Raw genomic sequence first — 21,559 nt, 5'->3', positions numbered from 1 at the left:
ATAGTAGTCATTTCCTCAAATCATTCAAAAATACTGGCAATTCATGAAGCTAATGGTGAATGTGTATAGTTAAAATCTATGATAAAGTATATTCAAAAGTCTTGTGAATTATCCTTTATCAAAGGCTCTAACAGTATTATGTAAGACAATGTTGTATCTATTGCACAAATAAAAAAAAAAAGAATATATTAAAGGCGATTGAACCAAGCATATTTTACCAAAGTTCTTCGACACACACAAGCCTTAGAAAAGTGGTGAAATCGATGATAAAAAAATAAGATTAAGTGATAATTGAGCAGGCTTATTCACAAAAGTTTGTTCTACTGCAACATTCAAAAAGTTTATATATCAAATTAGAATGCACCAACTCAAAGGTCTTAACATTGAACCATTAAAGACAACATAATCATGTTATCATGAGGGAAGCATATTGTACTCTTTTTTCCTTTGTCTAGGTTTTTAACGAGGTAGTTCTAACAACAATGTCTACCTAATTTTTCTTCAATAGTAATGGTCATTCAAGAGAAAGTGTTATAAATATGTACGAATAGTTGTGAATGACTTAATGACCTCACAATTATCCATAAAGACTTTTGTTATTCTTGGTAAAAAATTAAATATTATTTTTAATTCTAATTTTTCCAACTCTTGTAAATAAGAGAGCCAAATCAATGAAAAACAAACCTCATAGTTTTTCATAACTCTTCCTCTCTACTTTTTTTTCTTTTTTATTTCTGTTATAATAAATTTTCTTTTTTTTAAAAAAAAAAGAACTTTTAAATGACTTTTAATCACTCCACAGTCCCACCTGTAAATAAATTAAAATATATAATAAAAAATTAAAAGCAGGATTTAATTGTGTATATATATTCATCATCCAAAAATAAGGGTTAAAATTCATACGCGGAGCGGCGGAGGCAAAGTGAAAGAGCAAAGGGAAGAGGGGGGAAGTAGGAATGCAGTGAAGGCGGGGTTTGGAGAAAGCAGTTGATAGATGGGGTAGGGTATTTAAACCTTTTCACGAACACTTCGTCTTCTATGTTGATGGCAAGGTAATTAGGAGAGTGAATCCAGGGTGATTTCACCTTATTTTGAGTAGAAGCAGCTGTAATGGAAGAAGAAGAACGGCATTCAGATTTATTCTTGGAATTCGCTTTCAGGAATGATGGGTTGAAGAAGAAGAAAGGGAATGATTCTCAGAGCGGTGGTGCTGTGTTTTTGTCGTCCATCCATCCTGTAAAGAAAGCAAACGCACGGTCCAATCTCCCTATGATTGATTTGCAGAGTCAGAATTCCAGGGGAATTTCGCCTTATTTCCAGAAAAAGAAAACCCTAGAATGCAATTCCAATAGGATTATCTCTCCCTATTTTCAGAAGGCACTCAAGGAAGAAGAGGACAGGGATTCAGAGGCGCCGTTGGAGAGCGAATCAAGGGGGATTTCCCTTTATTTTCAGAAGAAGAGAAGGATGGTATCCGATTCCATTGCCTACTCCGGTTCAGATTCCAATTCCCAGCGGTTAATCTCTCCGTATTTCCAGAAGGCAGTGAAGCAAGAAGAAAGGTATTCAGAGGAGCACTGCAATTTCCCTAATGAGACTGATAACAAGAAGAAGAAGAAGAAGAAAAGGAAGAGGAAAGGGAATGATACATTTGAAAGCTTAAAAGAAGAAAGGAAAATAAACATTCAAAATGTTAAAATGGATGATCAAAAGATGGGGGTTGAGCTACCCGTTTTCAATTCCAATTCTAGTTCCCAAAGGAAAGTCTCTCCCTTTTGTCAAAAGGCAGTAAAGGAAGAAGAGGAGATGAATTTAGAGGCCCAGGTGGACAGCAAACCAACTGTGGTTTCCCCTTATTTTGAGAAGAAGAAAAGGGCGGTATCAGATTCCGTTGCCAACTCCAGTTCAGATTCCAACTCCCAACGGTTAGTCTCTCCCTATTTCCAAAAGGCAGTGAAGCAACAAGAAAGAAATCCAGAGGAGCACTGCAATTTTTCTAATAAGATTGAGAGGAGGAAGACAAAGAAAAGGAAGAGAAAGGGAAATGATACCGTTGAAAGCTTTAAAGAACAAAAAAAGAAAATAAACGTTCAAAATGTCAGGGTGGAGGATCAGAAGATGGAAGTACAGCAACCCATTTCCAGCTCCAATTTCAATTCCCAAAAGAAAGTCTCTCCCTATTGTCAAAGGGCAGTAAAGGAAGAGGAGGAGGGGAATTCAGAGGAAGAGACAAAGAAAGGGCATGAGAATGAAGAAAGCTTCAAAGAAGAAGGAAAGAGGAAAACAAATGCTCAGAATGTTACTATGGAAGATGAGAAAATGAAATTGCCAAAAAAGAAGAGTCGGGCACGACCGATTAGAGTAGTATCCCCATACTTCCCCATAAATGAAGAAGATGCTAAGAAACCGGTTCGAGCTATGTCTTTTAATAAGCTAAATGTGGCTTACAGAAGAAAAAGTCCTGATAATAATTGGAAGCCTCCACCCTCCCATTTCCATCTCCTTCAAGAAGATCATTACCATGATCCTTGGAGGGTCATGGTCATATGCATGCTCCTTAACTGCACTTCTGGTCTCCAGGTAATTTTTTGGGCTTCTTGTTTTTCTTTTATTTTTACTATAAGTATTTGTTTCTAATATTCCAGAGAATATGTTATGTTGATGAATTTGAAGACAACTTATCTCTTGGTCCAGACAACATTTAGATTTAGGTGCACTAAAATTTTTTTATTGTTTGCTGTTGGAAATGAGAATTGTTTTTAACTTCCAATAATAGAGAGAAAATGATGATACAGAAAAAGCTTGTTCAGTAACCCATTTTCAATAACTGTGTTTGAAAACATTTCTTGAAAATGAGTCATATTTAGAAAACATTAAGATGTTGTTTTTCCTGTTCTCAAGATTGCAAGCACGTTTACAATTCAAAACAGTTCAACAACAAACATATTCTTTCTTTACACTTCTCAAAATGCAAATGTTTCCAAAAACAGCCCTTTCCATTTCCCCTGCCAAACAGTCCCTATGTTCTGGCTTAGGGTAAAATGGGTTAAGTGGCTTCTCAAAACTTGTTCACAATGTTAGACTGAAATCAGAGGACATTTTTGTTTGCTCTTGGTACAATGTTGTTGAGTATTCCAACTATGATAAATTATGAATTCTTTCACTTCTCGCTTAATGCATAGTAATATCAGGTTTATTCTTAATGAGTAGTAACATCAGGTTTATTTCTATGTTGATTGTGTCTACTTGGATATTTTAAGGTCAGTGGCTTATAATTGTAGAAGGTCACCTCCAATAAACTAGTGCAATCTACGAATTTCCATTTCAAAATGTGTTACATAAGCAGGTGACCTGATTTTGGGATTGAACATGAAATGAAGTCCTCATAGTCAAGGGCTGAAAACTGGATTCATGCATTGACAGTTGTAACTTCTGATTGTTTTTCTAATGACCTTGGCTTTTAGCTTAGCTGTTTAGAGATATAATTGATCCTAGATTGGTACCGAAATCATTCCTTTTTCAGTCACCTACTGGGAACTTTAACCTCTTGAGAGTGTTTGTTAGCCATTTTATATGAATTTATAAAATGAACTTTCTAATGCTGACTTACAAATTTGACTGAATTCATTAATTGTGACCCAAAATTTCATACACATGCAATTGTAGTCACGAGCTGTGATGGAAAAATTTTGGGGTTAATAAGCACTGGAAAATTGGGTCAGTTTGGGGGTTTCATATAGGAGGATTGTTCAGTATAGATTAGGGCTATAAGTAAGAGTGACAATAGTTGGTTTAGGTTTCTGGGCTATGGCAGTAGCTAGTTGAGAGTTTAAGAGTTTAAATAAGTAAATATGTAAGAAGAATTGAGAAGAAGAAAGAGATAATTGTAGTTCTACACTAGTAATGTTCCTTCTCTCTCAGTAAGTCTCAACAATGTATTGTATTAGATATAGGGCATAAAAATTTCCATGTTCTTGCTTTAGGGTAAATCTGATCTTTAGGCGACAGCAATCAGATTCTATGGCTATAAGAAAGTACATATACATGCTATTGGTCAGGTGATCTGCCTGTCCAATTAGGGTTGGTTTGGGACATGTATGACTTGTATGATCTTGAAGTGGGCTGTGGAACCTAGATCTCATGTGGTGGGATTCATCATGATTGAGCTACCTGTTGGCATCCTACTGTTACCTGTAAATTGAGCTGAGTCTGAAAATTCTTTGTGCCGAGCTGAATTGGGATTTGGCCTAATCTTAGCTTTGTCAGTGTTTGAAGCCAGAAGCTCAAGTTGGGACTGCAATTGATCTGTGTTTTGCTCAATCTAAAGCCCACAAGGACAGAATTGCATTCTTTTGTTCTGATGTGTAGGTAGTTGAGCTTTCACTTCAGGATCAATGGCTTGACTAAAACTACAAGCAAGATTATTCCTTCTTCATTTATTAAACTTTAGTGTGTCTAGGACAGATTGATTTATTATCTAGTCTATTTCCAACTCTAATAGAGTGGTTTTCTCTAGAAAATTAAAATTTTCCCAAATGAGCTAGCCCGAGCTGCATTAGAAATTTAACCAAACTGAAGATTGAGAACAGGATGCTGCAAATCTTTATTGGAAAAATGTCAAAGAAAGGATATAGTTTACTTATAAAACATTAGTTGGCCATATGTTAGGTAGATATAAGGATCCTAGAGGAGGAGAATCTCTATAACGACTATTAATAGGATGGTGGCTTGATGTGGCATCTCAAGAACTGTTTGCAATGTTAGATTGAAATAGAAATCATTTTTATTTATTGCAGGTATTCATGCTGTGAAATATTCTTACTGGGTAAATATTAGAGGTCATTGGCATATAATATTAGTTTTCCTTGATAAGATAGCTTATTATTAGTTTTTCTTGATAGGCTAGCTTACAATCATTGGTTGTTAGCTAGGTAGACTGTAAAAAGTTTTGCTGTCCTGAACAAAGTAGCTTACAAACTATCAAAAAAAATTTTTTTTTTTTAATCAGAAACAGGTTCTATGAGATGTAGAATTAAGTTTGTGGATGCCCTTAGTTTTCTGCTAAAGAGAGATAAGAATGGTGGTTACTTGTTGGGTTTTAGGGCGGGGGACAAAGGAGGTGAGGGGGAGGAGGTATCTCATTTGTTGTTTGCAAATGATACCCTTGTTTTTTGTGAGGCTTCTCAAGACTAAATGGTTCATTTAATCTGATTTCCCATGTGGTTTGAAGTCTTCTTAGGTGTGAAAATTAACATTGAAAAGAGTGAGTTGATTAAAGTTGGGAGGGTGGACAATAAAGGAGTTGGCCTTTGAAATGGGACATAGGGTAGATGAGGTGCCAACTTCGTATCTGAGGCTTCTTCTGGGTGCTCCTTTCAAGTTAGCGGTGGTTTGGGTTGGAGTGGCAGAGCAGTATTACAAGAGGTTGTCGTCTTGGAAAAAAAAAATATTTCAAAAAGGGGGAGGTTTATTTTGATTTGGAGTACATTAGCAAGTTTGCCTATCTATTTCAAGACTTTGTTTTCTATCCTGATAAAAGTTAAAATGAGGCTTGAGAAGATTCAAAGAAATTTTCTTTGGGAAGGCAAGGCTTTGGAGGAAAAACTTCATCTGGTGAAATGGCCATTCTTCTGCATGAAGAAAAGAAAAGGGGGCTTGGGTGTAAGGAGTATCTCGTTGCTTAATAAAGTGCTTTTGTGTAAGCGGAGTTGGCAATTGGCATTTTTTTTTTCTTTTTGATAGATAAGAAGCAATTGTATTGAAAAAAGTCAAAAAAGGGCACACCAAGGTACACACGATGTATACAATGGCTGCCAAAAAAGACCAAGAAAAAGGTTTGGAAAACAAAAAATACTTCATCCCTCAAACCAAACCCAACCAATCAATGAAATCAAACAAGGACATTGATATATCACTTATAAACAACTTGGACCAAGAAAACAAACTACACAGAAATAGGACTTTCAATCTATGATTAGAGAGCTCCTCATTCTTAGATGATCTTTTATTTCTATCCTTCCAAATTATCCAAAGAAAAGCATAAAGGAGCAGCTCCCTAAACATTGTTCCGCTTCCTCCCCATAAAAGAGTCAGGCCAACCTAAAAGAGTGTCTTTGATAGGGGAGTGAAAGGGGAGCTTTCTAGAGACATGTTATAGTGGAAAATATGGGTGGAAAAGGAGTGTTAGCGGTCTTGTGATGTGAGAGGTGTGTATGGTGTTGGGTTATGAAAGCTATTAGGAAGGATGGAGATATTAAAGTAGAATTTCTTTTTTCTTTTTCTTTTTTTCAAAGGAAATGGGAGGATGGTGAAGTTTTGGAATGATAAGTGGTGTGGAGAGGAGCCTTTGTATTTTTTTTTTTTTTTCCATCTCTATGTGGTTTAGCCTCATCAAAAGAAGCTTTGGTGGTGGATTGATGGGATCAATCAAGGGAGAGGGGTCATTGGCATCTCTATTTGTCTAGAAATCTTAATGTGTGGGAGCTTGATAATGTAGAAAAACTTTTTGCTAGACTACAAGGAAAGATAGTGAACGGAAAGGAGGAGGATATGGTAGTGTGGATAGATTCAAGGAATGAAATCTTCTTAGTGAAGTCTCTTTATGCTGCCTTGGAGTGGGAGTTGAACTTCTTTTCCAGTGGGAGTCATTTGGACTCTGTGTTTCATCTAAAGCAAGATTCTTTGCATGGGAAGCTTATTAGGGAAAGGTTTTGATTCTAGATCAACTTTAAAAAAGAGGGTGATGCTGGTTAATAGATTCTTACCATGTAAAGTGGAAGAGGAGTCAATTGATTGCATTTTCCTTCATTGTCCCAAGGCAATGGTTCTCCAGTAGTTGACATTTTCTTTGTTTGGTGATCCTTGGGTTTTGTTGGCCACAGTGAGAGAAACTTTGTTAGGGTGGCATGGGTCCTTTATCAAAAAAAAAAAGCACAAATAGTTGTTCCTTTATGCATCCTTTTTCGGACTATTTGGGAAAAGAGAAATCAAAAGTAGTTTGAGAATGAGTAGTCTATCCAAATTCTGAAAAACATTTTTCCTTGGTAATCTCCTTTGGGTAAAGTTCTACATAGGTGATAACATAATGTCTAATTGAATTTGTTGATTGGTTAGGTTCTTGGTAAGGGAGAGGGAGTTGTTTTTTTGAAATTCCAGCATGGTGGTTCCTTGGCTCTTTTTTGTTGTTTTCTTTGCTTCTCTTGATATGCTTCATGTCTTCCTTGATGCATTATTTCTTTGGTTTATATTAGTACATCATTACCTATCAAAAAAAAATTTAAGTCTCCTCATAGTTCAATAACCTTAATGGTTGATTTGGTGCATCAACCGATTCTGTGTTTTGGTTGGTTTTACAATGAGCTTGACTTTTGGCTGGGATTATTGGCTGGGTACACAGTTAATCCAGGAATGGTACCTGAGATGATCCTTTCTTAGTCAGCTTTCTCACGAAGGAAATTACCTGTTAGTGAGTGGAAAGTTCTTTGAACTCATGAACATTTTATGTGAATTGGTAGACTGAATTTTCTCTGCTACTAGTCACAAATTTTGTTGAAAAATCATGAATTGTGAGCAATAATTTTATATGCATAACTCCATGGTTATTGTTGTATTTTTTAAACTTGATTTATCAACATATATATGATAGCCAATATTTATCATGGGCATTAGGTTAATGGTGTTGCAAGGCAGACCCTGGAAAATTGTTATGGTGCACAAGCCTTATGGACTAAGTCGTTGCCTAAGGGCAATGAGGATTATCAAGTCTCAGAAACTTATTTGTCAATACATGTCAATGGTCGGGATTCCTAACTAGGCTGATTGATAGGTTTGTTTTCTTTTTTTCAAGGGAATTTTTAGAATGTTGTTCTAGGAATCGGGCTGAGTTCTGAAAGCAATTTTAAGGACTTCCTAGTCTGTGACTTCAGCTAAAAACAAATTAGGAGTCTTTCTGGGTTTTCCAGGCCTCCTTTTTTAGTACATATCCTCTTTCCTTCAAATAACCAAGCAAACTATTAAAAGAATTAATGGAGGAAAAAAAATGCAAGTTTCAGCTGTATTTGTTTCGACATACTCTGGGCTCTTTCCTATGGGTTTCTATTAAACATCTCATTTAATTAGATTTGAATCTCTGGTTGAGCTAAGTTTCAATTTCATTAGCTGCTAATTGCATGAAGATTATTCAGATAGAAATCATCTTTATCTTGTGGGTGTAATATTAATGGAGATATCTCATTACAGGCAAGTAGAGTAATTTCCGATCTCTTCACTCTCTGTCCTGATGCAAAGACTGCTACAGATGTTCCCACCAAGATGATAGAAAAGGTTATAGAGACTCTAGGTTTACAAAAGAAGAGGGCAGCAATGATACAACGTCTCTCTCGGGAATATTTGGACGATAGCTGGACACACGTGACCCAATTGCATGGTATTGGCAAGTATGTTGGCCTATTTTTCCTTTTTACTTTAACACCCCTAGAAAACAATTACAAGACTTCGTTTTTATGTGCCGAATTTTATCGACCCTACGATCATGTCATTGTCTGATGGAAAGTTGCTTACTTTTCTCGTCTTTGATTGGCCAGATACGCAGCAGATGCATATGCAATATTCTGTTCAGGAGATTGGGGCCTGGTGGTACCCAACGATCACATGCTGGTGAAATACTGGAAATACCTTTATCAAGTTATTACTCCCTCTGGATCTCAGAAACAATGAGAAAAAAAAGTAGGATAGAAAATCATTTTGTAAGGAAAAGAAAACAGGAAGGAAAATGGCTTATTTTTGTTTAAGAGGGCTTTTCGTGCCAGGTTCGAGATCCATACACAACATTTCAGTGACTTTCTCCTTTTGTAGGGCTTCATTTGATTATTAATCATTTCACGGGTTGTAAATTTACTTAAACTGAATGTAGTAAGCTGCATCCTTAGGCAAAAATTTTACATGTAAATATCATAAGGCTATATTGCCTTATTTTTTGCTTATTTAACTGTAAATATTAGCATGTGCCTTTTTTCCCAGGTCATTTGCAATTGCAGCATACTGGAATGAAATTACAGTGAATAGCTATTCTTGTTATCACTATATAAAAATTTTAATAAATAAAGTATGGTTTAGACAAACCAAAAAACTTAAGTATGTCCAAACGAGGGTTAAATGATTAATACACCCAACAGCCACATTTGTAATGTTAAATCTATAGCATGCATAACCGTCCAAAAGAGCAAAAGGGGCAAAGGAAATAAAGAAACAAAATGAATTAAAAGGAAAGAAAGGGTTGTAAGCCCTTCCAAATTAAATAGTCATATGGTAGTGAAGGACTTCAAGTGTCTGAAAAATAGGAGAATAAATTAAACCAGGGTAGGAGAATCATGATTCTGGAAAATGTTTGGCTATATAGACACTGTACAAGAACGCATGCTATCTTAGCTAAGGACGATTAAGAAAAATGCGGGAGATGGATGAAATTAAGGCCGCAGAGTATGTAAACTCAAGGGAATGCAGCTAAAGAAGAATGTTGCCACAAAGCAGGAGACCACCTGAATTTATTCTCTGCCGTTGTCTCCATCTTTCAAATAGAAGATCTTCGTTGCATTTAAGACTCTCATACTCATCCATGTCAAATCCTGATCTCCTAAAGGATTGGCCCTGTGAACTTCCAGGTCCTCCAAATTTGCTCCCCAGATCGTGTCCTGTGTTAATGGAAGGGCTGTCCACAATTCCAGGGCTCCAACTACCGCGGCTACTGATGGAACAGTTAATTTGATCTTGTGCATTCATGCCCTCCTATAATGTGTTTAAAATGGAAGATAAATGTTAAACAATGGATTTAATTGACAAAAATGGAGTTGAAAACACTCCAGATTAACTAGAATAATGTCTTGACATACAAGCAATATAACAACACTCTGAAAAGTTATCATACAATGGAACATTTAAGTCTATATATAAGTGCTGAAAAGCAGTTCTGTTATGTTAAATGGTCTACTCCTGCTAATTCCAGAGTGATCAGAGGAGATTGCTAAATACTTGGTGGCAGTAGCACAGATTTGTATAGCCTATTCACAGGAGTATACATTTATTTTGGGAAATATATCGACCCAGTCTTAGTGGAAGGGAAACCTTGTTATGGTTCTCAGGTGAGAATATATGTTAGTATGTAACTAAGGAGCATAACCAGTAGCATAGTCAGAATTGAATCATGCATTTCCAAAACACAGTAATCTAACAATGTAGCCAGAAAAGATTTATGTTCCTTCTAAACAACTCATCTCAATTATCACCTCAAATTCTTCCTTTTACAAATTTCAACATGTTATGGATATGGTAAGTATATTACAGCTATGTTTGATTCCAAGAAAATTTAAGGGAAAAAAAAAATATAAGGAAAAGTGAAGGGAAAAAAAAAAAAAAGTCAATAAATTATTTTTATTCCCACTTCAAACTCATTTTATTTATTCTAACTCCTCGATATTAAGATTAGATAATTTGAAAATACATAAATTTTTAATTAATTGTATTTATATTTGATTTTATTTACTATTTTCCATAGAAAAACCAAATGTGAGAAAAACATTTTTCTTAATATTTTTTTTCTTTTCGTAGTACTGTCCAATATAATGATTCTCTTATAAACTGAAACGAGATCCATAACACACCGCCCAAATAATACACATCAGAATCAATATCATCAAATCAGGAAATCCAGTATATATCATTTCACGCAAGAGGTGCCAAATATCTCAATTTAAAACTACAACAAAACCTTAAAGTATAATTGTAAGGAAAAAGAAATAAAAAAAATCACAAAGGATACTTTGCAGGACCATAAATTAAGCAATCACGGAAGATCCCTCTTCACCATTTACTAGTGAGATGGAGAAAACTTGAAACTAACAAATTAATCATGGCCTGATAATTATGTAGTTGATACTGTCCTAGAAAAAGCACTATAACACATTATGCAAAAGTAATGTTCTCCAATCATTATATTTTTAATCTATATAAAAAAAATAAAAAAAAAACAATTGTAGCTAATATTATTGTTTACTACCATATTTGCCATGCCAAAAAAAAAAAAAAAACAAAAAATTAACAATTATAACACAGAGTAAAACACGGTATGTGGGTAATTAAGAAACCAACAATGCATGATTCACATTTGTTCAAAGTAGGCTTAAATCTAGCTAGTTCCCTTTGGTAATATCATAGTTATATATAAGAACTTACTTTTTCAATGAGAAGTTAAAAGCAGAGGAGCAATTACCTGAGCTGAATCCCACACAAGAGTTTTTGGAGTCACTGGCAGCTTTGTCTTCTTGTTGCATGATAGGGGAGAACTATCATTATGAGTCTCCCATTGCAACCAAGGGAGAACCAACCCATCCATTTCAGAAGGAAGAGAATAAGATGGTACCTGGCTTCGAAAAATTTCTGGTTCCCTGCTATGCTTCTCAGGTTCCCTTGGTTTTGTTATTCCACTTAAAGTTGAACTTCCATCACTCCTTTCTCCATCAAATGACGAAATATCTGTATCTTCAACATTTGATATGAAGTCCTCAAAATATTTCTCTGCCTCCTCAGTCAGTCGCTTAGACATCCTATTTCTGTCATTACTTCTCTGAAAATTATGAACGCATTAAAGGTAATGTCAATGGAAGTGTTTGTCACCACTTCCCCCAGCTAAGAACACCACACCACCATAAAATATATATAATCAATAAATTTGCTAGGACATGGCAATAGGAATGCAGTTCATGCACTCTGGTAGAATGCAACATAGAAAATACCTTTCTGGCTCGCGATGGTTTTTCTACAGAAGCTGTGTCCTTAGAATCAGGAAGCAATTCTTTTACAATCTTAGAGAGCTCTCTCCCACGTTGCTCCTCCAATAGAATTTCAGCTAATAGATCTTGTTTACGCTTCTCTGACTGAAAAAAATTAACAAAATTGTCAATCTATCACCAATGTTTTGTTCTTGGAAAAAATGAAATGATCCCAATTAAGAAAAAAGTCATTGCATGGAAACTTTAGCAAACTTATTATTATTTTTAGGCCGGTTCCAATCTTGAAATTTAAGCTCAGGCGCAAGGGCCGGTAATTCTCTGATCGTCACTAAACAGTCATATCAAGTCACACTAAATATTCAAATGCATCTCCCTGTTAAGGCACCGTTAGTAATAAATGCCCTGATATTTACTAAACCAGAAGTAACATGCTTCTCCCTGTTAAGGGCACCATTAGCAATAAATGCTGTGAGGTTTAGGCCTCTGTAGAACATATTTCCCACTGCCAAACATGAGAGTTTCAGTAACATATGTTCCTTCCCAGCTAATCAAAAAGATAACTAAAAAAACTGATAGTGCTTGTATTACTGAATCCGAGTAGTAAAGTACATCTAAAGTTTTTAGGGCGAGGGTTAATCATGCAAAACATTCTTCCCTTTTCCTCCTCGTTTCTTCCAATGTTTTCCTTTCTTTTTCTTATTTTTGCTCATTCTCTTACCTTCTGCCAAACAACTAAATCCCCATTTTCATTTAAGGGGGAAAAAAAAAGAACACTAGTATGTTAAAACTTATTTTTTAAAAAAAAAAACTAAGGCCTTATTTTGTAACTGTTTTTTAAAACAATTCTAAAAAATAGTTTTTAAGAACAATTTTAAATTCTCCAATGTTTTGTAGAATAAAAGTTTGTTTGGGAACCTAAATATTTTTAACCTGTTTTTAATATTTTTAAATATGTTTCAAAAATAATTTTTAGGTCTAGAGTTTTATTTTTAATCATTATACATGTTTGTATAATTATTTTTTAAAACAACTTTCAAAAAACAAGTGAAAACAACTAAAATAGTTTTCTGGTTGCCAAATATGTTTTCAGTTTTTTTGTTCTGAAAAACAAAAAACTGTTCTTGAAAACAATCGTCAAACAAGCCCTAAGGCTCTGTTTGGCAAATGTTTTTTAAAATAGTTTATGTTTTTCAAAACCAAAAAAAAAATTAGAAAAACATGTTTGGTAGTCAGAAAACAATTGTCAAACAGAACCTTAGTTTTTATTACTAAAAATAGAAAACAAAGTATTTTCAAAAAATATTTTTTAGTTGATTTCACTAATTTTTTAAGGGTTGTTTTAAAAATAATTATACTAATATGAAGAATGATTAAAAAAAATTATAAATAAAATTTATTTTTAAAACATATTTAAAAACATAGAGAATATGTTAAGAACATTTTAGGTCCTCAAACAAACTTTTGTAGTACAAAACATCAAAGAACGGTTTTCAAATTTTTTTAATACTGTTTTTGAAACAGTTCCCAAACAAAGCCTAATTTTCTTTTAAAAAGTGATCAAAGGATGCATGCAAACAAACACCCTTCAACAGCAACCATTGCAGCTCATCAGATGAAACAATTTACAAGTACAAAGTGGAATATTTGACTCATGCAATCAAACATGTCTTAACATCCACCAAAAGAAATGCTAAATTATTGCAACCTTCCCATCATCCAAGCATACCTGTTCCAATTTTGTAGCATAATTTCTTCTGACAGTGGAAACATCAAGAACGTCGGAATTATTGGATTGCAGATGATCACCACTTGTGTTTGTGTTTGTGTTTCCCATGGCCTGAACAATTTGTAAGAGACCACAGAAATTTTTGGCAAGCAAAGGATAAACCAGATTTCGAACATGTAGAGCAAAAATCAACAACATTATATAGCACGTGTACAGAATGCTAAGTTATAACAGACCTGTTCGAGTTCCATTTTGATCTCTTCCACAGCATGTCTAAGCTCTTTACGCATTGCCTCATACAGCCCGCCATTCACATCATCCCCGGTTGGGTGCTCGGCCTGGTATCAAAAGACAACAAAAAAAGCAATAAATGTAAAAGATAAAACTTAGATACCAATCAATGCATAATTAAGTGTTACTTTTATCAAGTAAAGCAACCTTCTTCTGTGCATAAACAGCTCGTATTGTCTTCACAATCCCATTTTTACTGGAACAACCATCCCTTGCTTCATCATCAGTTACAGCAGAAGACTGGCTCTGAAAGGTCCAAAATATATTATTTTAAATTCAGATAAATTATAGAACCCCAAGCCTGATAAAGAAAAGCTTTAAACAACATATAAAAGAAGATATCAAATAAGTAAAGGTATCATATGAGTCACGACTAAGCCATTCAACCCGGTCTGCCTGTCAGCTTCCCCTTATTAAAAATCCCAGTCCAATATATCCTCATCTAGATAAAATTATTGACAAAAGTAAGATCAATTCTTCTCAGGCTCTCAGCCATATAAGATGGAAGAATCTTACAGAGTAACCATCATTTGACTTTAATAGATCCTTCTGGCTCAAAGACCTTCCCAGAAATCTACGATGATTTGAAATTGTAGGCTTCTGTGATGAAGGCATTTGTCCATTTCCATCACTGAAACTCTTCAGATTAGCACGATTCCTATAATTTTGAGAAAGATCTACATCGCTCTGCCATTTAAGAAAATAAATAAATAAAACAAGTGAAAAAAGCATGTAAAACAAACAAGAAACTATAGTATATGCATTCATTTTCTGCTTCAAGAATATAATTTGTATTAAATCTCACCCTATAATATTGCACAAAAATTATTGAATGCCCATAATAGCAGTAGCAAATCATGTCCTGATATTTCCTATTTAATAATGCCTGTAGAAATCAGGAATCCAATGGTTCCAACAAGGTTGGGAGAAGATCCATACCAAGCAAAAAAACTAGCAAAGAACTCATTATTAAAAAGGGCCCAAGCTGGAGGTGAACACATGCAATAGACCACACTGTCCTACCAACCAATGGAGCCTCAACTGGTGAAGGCAAAACAAAGAAAAAAAAAAAAAAAAAAAAAAGAGGAAAATTACAAGGTTCCAATTGTCTAGATTCCAACAAAGGCTAAGATCGAATACCTTCCAACTGATAGGTATGTATGAAAAAAGTTCATAAAACCAAGACAGTCAAAGCAAGGATGGAATAGAAGACAGACATTATGCAGTGAACCCCCAATAATTGGGCTAATGTATGCCAAAAGTGTATGTAAGCGTATTTGTGCATTGGTAATTCCAAGTCAAAATTCCCGTTGTGCTAAGGCTCATACTCTTCAAATCCTCCCTTAGTCACTTGCTTTTTCCAAATTGTTCATATTTGAAGATGGCTAGAGTTGATAAGTGCATTTGAGGTGATGGATGATGGCAAACATTGATCAACCGTGTTTTAAATTTTTATCCTTTTATTGGAAAATGAAATTGAAGCTTAAGAGTGTAAAACATTTTGATCAATCAAACTAAAGGGTAATAGTTTATGTTGAACCCAAATTTTTTCAGTCTTGTCCGATCAATTAAACTTCGATCACAACTATGAATTGTCATGATTTTCCAAACAAATCTCAATCGTTGGATGGGTTTCAAAACCCTAATACTCAAACCCTCTTTCTAGAAGTGTAGAGGATGGATGTAAGAGTGAAAAACCCAATTTTGAGCTTCAAGTTTTTCTTACGAGTGTTCGCCTTGTGAGAAAATCAATTGAGTTTGAGTTGAAAATCATTTTTGAGTGAGAAATTTTTGTTCCAAATGGGTTGATTCACTATGCTTTTCATCATCTCTCATATTGCTCTAATATTCAACATATTGGGGTAAAACACAAGTTTCTTCTTGTGTGGATTCAAGAAGAGGTCGAGCTCCAAGCTTTGAGTGGATTCCAAGTATTTTCCGAAAGAAGAAAGGCAGAAGCTAAAGCTTGAAGGCTCTAGGCAAGTGGTTCAGGAGTGGATAGAAGGGCCCAGGCTTGGTAAAACCTTGTACTCAACTATTTTTTCTTCATAGTGGATTATTTGATTACTTGAGGCTCATGGTTTTTTATCTCTTCTGAGGTTTACCACATTTAAAAATATTGGTGTTATTGTCTCTCTATTTTATCTTGTCTTTTGATTAGCATTTCATTAGCTTATGTTATTTTCATTGAATTATATTGAATGTTTAATTGGAGCATGAGCTGATAATTGCTATTGGAGCTTTGAAAGAACAAGATATATATCAGTTTTTGTTGATTGATGTCAAGGAGCATGTGAAAATGAGTGTTTGTGTTGATGCAATGTCTTATATATTTCATGTTTGGGGAGTGTTGTTTCATTTGCATTGAATAACTTGTTTGGGAAAATGTTGGTGCATTCATTATTGCTTGTGATTTACTTGTTTGTTCGTAAGGTTGAAAAATAGGGGAATTGTGAGCATTTGTGAGATACCATCTCTAATTGTTTTAAAAACACCTACTCACCCCGGTGTTATCCATAGGTGAGATTCATCTTCAGTGTATAAAACCAAGACAACCAAAACTAGGATGGAATGGAATGGAAGACAAACATTACACAATGAACCCCAGATAAATGGAATAAAGTAAATTGCATGTAAAACAATAGATGCTCAGGCAAGAAATTTTAGTATATTTGTAAAAAAAAAAATGTCAATGAACTCATCTCAATTTCAATAACAAAACATGTATTGTTCTTCAATTTTCTCTAGTATGTATAAACTATATATATATATACACACATAAAGATATACCTCGTTAGGTAAAATGATCCAAACCACATTCCAATAACCACTCAAACTACAAGTCTTACCAACTAATAATCCCTCAGTTAAACACTGACAACCCACACACCAAGCACACTCATATCAAGGAGTGTAAAAAGATCACTAAGGTATATATAAGCTATGAAACAAGCACAATCTCTGGCATGTATGGTTTCTAAGTTCAACAACACACCCTTATTTCCATGCTTTTGACCCATATGCAAGTGAAACATCTCACTTAAATAACTTAACTCTACTCACTTCACAAATACTACAGTTGCCAGGGCATATGCAAGCCCATGTAACACCTGTTAGTATTGATTAAAACAAAAATGGAAGTATCCAAGTTCAGCATTACTCTCTTTTTCAATACTAACCAAAAAATGATGCATGAGGATACTAGTTTTCACAAACATTTCACTTTAAAATAAATAATCTTAAAGCTCGAAAAACAATATTTCACAATGCCTAGAAATAAATTGTTTTTAAGAAACAGTTCTCGTAAACTAGTTATCAAATTTATTTAGTGTCATTCTTATTTTTTTATGTTTCTCTTATGTATCAACATATTTATGTGTAATACCTCTGCATTCGTACGTGACTGATGGTAGACCTATTGCTTACACTCAAAGATTGGGAAACTAAGAAGGACCCTTATGTTAATGGCGACTCATGTTCTACGCAGGTAGGAAGACGGTACTAGTTAAAGCCTGAAACACGGGTTCTCTTCATGTTTCATTACCTCTGAAGTAGCATAAATAGATTTATATCATACATCCGACTAAGCATGCAAAGATGCTAAAATCCTCATCAAAGAAAAACAATTTCCTAATATTCGTAGAAAATGATGGAGATTTAACTAAATTCAATAAATGATTGCAGATTTTCACCTCATAATCGCTAATCTGCTGCCGCACCACCGAAACCGACCTTCTCCTCCTCGAATTGTTGTCAGAAACAGCCCTTCCAACACCAAAATTCTCAGAAGTACATCCATTTCCATCAGCGCCTCTCCTCGACACCGACCTCCCCCGCCTCTGAGACGACCCTGCCGTCACGGAATGGCCAACATCAGAAGATTCAGAACTCCGACCTCTCTCGGCAGACCCGAAGAAATCCACCGCCAGATCATCTAGGCTGATCTCCGGGAACCCCGATCCTCTCACAGTATTAACAAATCTCCCCTTGGGCACCGGAACCTCCTCGAAATCCTCCTCCTCCGCCGCCGGAACCTTCCGAGAGAACCGGCTGAGACTCCTCGACCGGCGATGAGCTGATGAGCTGGAAGTCCCGGCTCTTGACGGCGTCCCGATCGACGACCTCTTAGTCGTCGATTTGAAAGCCGACGTCGCCATATTAACTGAGAAATGAATCCAGAAAAGAGGGTTTCCACACTCTAATTCTCCATTCAAGGGAGAGTAATTTGTAGGAAGAAAGAGAGAGAATGAGACTGAGCTGACGGAGAAGCCACGAAAATGAAACCTTGGAGTAAAAGAGAACAGAGAAAAGAGAAACAGGGGGGGCTGTTTAATTTGGCGGAGAGATCGAAATTTGGGGAATTTTTGAATGGAGAATGTAAGAAGTGGACGGAGTTGCCCTTAGCATTAACACGAAAATTGTATCTATAACCATATAATAGGAAGAAGGAGGTGGGGGGCGAATCGGTCAAATATCTTAATTGTTGGAATTGAATATCTAAAATGATATCTCACCTTATTTCACGCCTCCAACGTTTGGGTGGGAAGGGTTTATGGTCTTACTTTTTAAGTTTGAATTTCGTTACCAAAATCCCATCTCATTTATTATAAATTAATTAATTAATTAATTAATTAATATGATTCATTTTCTGATCCAACAAATCTTCCAAAGATTTCCAAAGTGAAAGGCCCCCTACCATCCCTAGCATTTTGCTGATTCGCTCATACTTTTATACAAAGGAGTGGTCAAATGGGACAATTATTCCAAGAATTTCCAAGGATTGAAACTTTCAAACTTTCAAATAATTTGTTTTCCACTGCTATAATCACTTTCTGACATGGCCCGACTCCATCCAAGATGCCCGCAAACCAACGACTTTTTTTTAACTTCATTTTTTCTAATATTTCATCTTTTTCATATTTATTTATTTTAATTATTTATGGACATTTTAAATATAAAATATGTAATAAATAATAAATAATTAATGAGAAATTTAATATAAAAATAAATATATAATGAACAAATTTAGATATTTAGTCAAGATATTGGATTTTATATATTTATACTAAATAAAATATTTAGTTATTTTATAAATCACTAAATAAAACTATTTTGACATGTTATTTTATTGTTTATATTTTTTAAAATTTTTAAATTTTCATATGAAAATCATAGTTAATAATTCTAGTTTTAACTTTTTGCTTATGGTTTTAATTTGATTGTAGTTGTAACTCTTTATTTAATTAAAATTTTAAAATATTTGTTTATATAAAATAAAAATTATATAAATAAAAAATAAGATATACATTTTATAAAAAAAAAATTATATTTAATCATTTACATTAATTTTTTCCTAAAGACTCTTAGTTGTGTACCTTAGAAGTTGTGCACTACACAAATTATGCACCTCTACTTATTCAAATTGGGCATTTCCAATTTATTTCAATTGTTCACTTGGCTCATTCAAATTGCGCAATTAGACGTACAATATTTAAACTTTATATGGTCATGTATTTCACTTTTTTTTCTTTATTACGATCAACATAAAGCAAGTAACAAGACATACTAATTGTCACACCCCAAGGCCCACTCTAAGGGTATGATGATCATTTTATGTCATGAGCTTGAAGGTTTAAAGTGAAAACAATACAAACATTCATTTTGTAATTTGATGGTTACTAATTACCAAAGTTCTATTCAAATTAATAAAATAAATAAATTTTATAATCCTTTATTCTCAACTTCAAAACTAACATATCAATCAAAGTGTAATTGTCCAAATAACTCTAAACTCGAATAATTCAAATGGAAATTAAATTTTGACATCTAAATAATGTCCAAAATAAAGTTTAAACCAAAATCCTAATAAAAGCAATTTCCCAACCTATCCATCACTTTTCGCCTGAACTAAGAATACTTGAAAAATTGTCAACGAAAGGGAATGAGATCAAAGTTCAATAAGGAATATTAATATAATTTCATAGATCAAACATTTTCATATTTAAGTCAAAACAATTTCATGTCAAATAGCAAATGCATTCAAAATACTTTTATTTTGGTTATAGAATAATAAATGGTGTCCAATTAGGTGAGACTTTACAAATGAGTTGTTAGCCTCGAGTTTGTTCATTTTAAGGTGAATGAAACCAAAGGTCAACAACCTATTGACTACGGTCGAAAATGTTAACAATTATAACCCGTTGACTAGGGCTAAATAAAGTAGAGTCAAACACTTTATTTCATTAATTTAAACTTACAAAACAAAAACAACATATCTCCATAATTTTCATTTTTTATAAACAAAGAAAATATAAATAAAATTTTCCATAATTCAAAATAACATATAAAAAGAATTTTATTTTTATTTTCAACTTCCTAACCAATAATAATTTAATTAATGAGTTTTCATCTTCAACATGCTCTTGCCTTATTATTATTCTAAATTTCTAATTTACATAAGATTCTTGTGTTAAAAATCTTTCATATTTACTTATTTGTTTAATGTAAACTTCTCCAAAACTTATTCCTTTTAGTTAAACGAATATCTTTTTCCTATTATTAGTATTATCCCTAATATTACATTCAACTTCACAATAATAATTTAAATCTATGAGTTTCCAAATTTTTATAAAATTCATATTTCTTCTTAATCTTACCTTAACCATTTTTTCTTTTATATACTTAAATTAAATTAAAAATTTTACTCAAGATAATAATTATTATTATTATTATTTCCAAGTCCTAATGTTACCTAATAATTAAGCTCATACTCTATTGCTACCTAACAAGTACCCCTAACAATTACCAAAATTTTTTATTAAATATAATATTTTTAAAAAATTAAAAGAATGCACATTGAAAAATATTGATAAAAATATGGCACATTTTTCCATATGGGTGCCATGTAATCACTATCAGTAGAAAACCCTTATTTCCCTTTTCAAAACTCTCATTCTCTTCTTCCTTTCTTCCCTTTTCTGAAAACCCTATTTTTCGCTCTACACTTTCAAATTCTAACTTCATTTCACGAAGAGATGTTGGAGAAGCACAAGACTTTTGCTTTTGGTCTTCATTTGCTATGAAATATGCAGATGCATTGGCTTCTATCAAGGTGTGCGAAGGTGTTCCCTTAATCGTTTGCAAAATGAATTTGCAATCCTTAAGGAGGGCCTTGAATTGATTAGAATGAAGTATTTCATGTCTTAAAAGGAATCCTAGGTCTCGAGGTGTTGTACTATCAAAAGTTTTTAACCCTCTTGTTCTACTTTTTCTCCATAGAAAGGAGGCCGAAGTCACATTCATCTTCACCATCAATCATCCTTAAAGTTTGCACCATTTTCGATCGTCAATAAGGTAAGCTTGAAATTTTTCTTTTTGATTTTTTCCTAGTCTTTTTTTAGCTATGTTTGTATTTATCTTCAAAAATTTTCAGATTTAAGGTTTCTTATTGTGTAGGTAGAGGGTCCTCAATGTGTGCAAATAAGGGTGGGGTGACACAAACAATCTCATCCCTTGTTTGGCAAAGACTAGTGAAGGTTAATTATTTGTTTCCAAAATGTTGCTTTCCAACTTTATTTCATTTTCTAATATTATTTTTAAATCAAATTAAGGTAAAACATGTGCTAAAACAATGCTAATTAAAAAATAAATAAATATTTTGCATTACAAGTTTCATATTTTTGCAAGTATGGTTTTTAAAATTTTTATTATCGAGTGTTTGTTAAAAAAAATCCCTAACTTTTGTAGCACGAGCTCTGAA

At 33.9% G+C, this 21,559-nt stretch overlaps 2 protein-coding genes across 4 annotated transcripts; one reads left to right on the top strand and one right to left on the bottom strand.

The window, feature by feature from the left end:
• The first annotated feature begins 909 nt into the window (after window positions 1-909).
• LOC117904675 (methyl-CpG-binding domain protein 4-like protein) lies at window positions 910-9,022 on the top strand. 2 transcript variants are annotated; one of them, XM_034817405.1, is made up of 3 exons: window positions 910-2,580; window positions 8,239-8,425; window positions 8,583-9,022. In XM_034817405.1, the coding sequence occupies exons 1-3, from the start codon at window positions 1,111-1,113 to the stop codon at window positions 8,657-8,659; spliced, it is 1,734 nt and encodes a 577-aa protein (XP_034673296.1). In that variant the 5' UTR covers window positions 910-1,110; the 3' UTR covers window positions 8,660-9,022. The 2 variants fall into 2 exon arrangements, with proteins under 2 accessions (XP_034673296.1, XP_034673295.1); XM_034817404.1 differs by having other exon boundaries at window positions 8,239-8,435.
• A 217-nt stretch (window positions 9,023-9,239) lies between these two features.
• On the bottom strand, window positions 9,240-18,150 carry LOC117904677. 2 transcript variants are annotated; one of them, XM_034817406.1, is made up of 8 exons: window positions 17,493-18,150; window positions 14,317-14,487; window positions 13,948-14,046; window positions 13,746-13,847; window positions 13,510-13,620; window positions 11,787-11,927; window positions 11,264-11,617; window positions 9,240-9,783 (listed from the first exon to the last, which is right to left on the bottom strand). In XM_034817406.1, the coding sequence occupies exons 1-8, from the start codon at window positions 17,955-17,957 to the stop codon at window positions 9,502-9,504; spliced, it is 1,725 nt and encodes a 574-aa protein (XP_034673297.1). In that variant the 5' UTR covers window positions 17,958-18,150; the 3' UTR covers window positions 9,240-9,501. The 2 variants fall into 2 exon arrangements, with proteins under 2 accessions (XP_034673297.1, XP_034673298.1); XM_034817407.1 differs by lacking the exon at window positions 14,317-14,487.
• Between the last annotated feature and the right edge of the window lie 3,409 nt (window positions 18,151-21,559).

Source organism: Vitis riparia, chromosome 17 (genome assembly GCF_004353265.1).
Source record: "Vitis riparia cultivar Riparia Gloire de Montpellier isolate 1030 chromosome 17, EGFV_Vit.rip_1.0, whole genome shotgun sequence".
NCBI lineage: Eukaryota > Viridiplantae > Streptophyta > Magnoliopsida > Vitales > Vitaceae > Vitis > Vitis riparia.
The sequence above is the reverse complement of the archived record's forward strand: the minus strand, read 5'-3'. Positions and strand labels throughout refer to the sequence as shown.

Coding starts and splice junctions, on each gene's coding strand:
- LOC117904675 (XM_034817404.1), top strand. CDS start 1,111: ATGGAAGAAGAAGAACGGCATTCAGATTTATTCTTGGAATTCGCTTTC. Junction 2,581..8,238: donor ACTGCACTTCTGGTCTCCAG/GTAATTTTTTGG, acceptor ATCTCATTACAG/GCAAGTAGAGTAATTTCCGA. Junction 8,436..8,582: donor CAATTGCATGGTATTGGCAA/GTATGTTGGCCT, acceptor TTGATTGGCCAG/ATACGCAGCAGATGCATATG.
- LOC117904677 (XM_034817406.1), bottom strand. CDS start 17,957: ATGGCGACGTCGGCTTTCAAATCGACGACTAAGAGGTCGTCGATCGGG. Junction 14,488..17,492: donor AGCAGATTAGCGATTATGAG/GTGAAAATCTGC, acceptor CTTAAATGGCAG/AGCGATGTAGATCTTTCTCA. Junction 9,784..11,263: donor TTGTGTGGGATTCAGCTCAG/GTAATTGCTCCT, acceptor AACACATTATAG/GAGGGCATGAATGCACAAGA.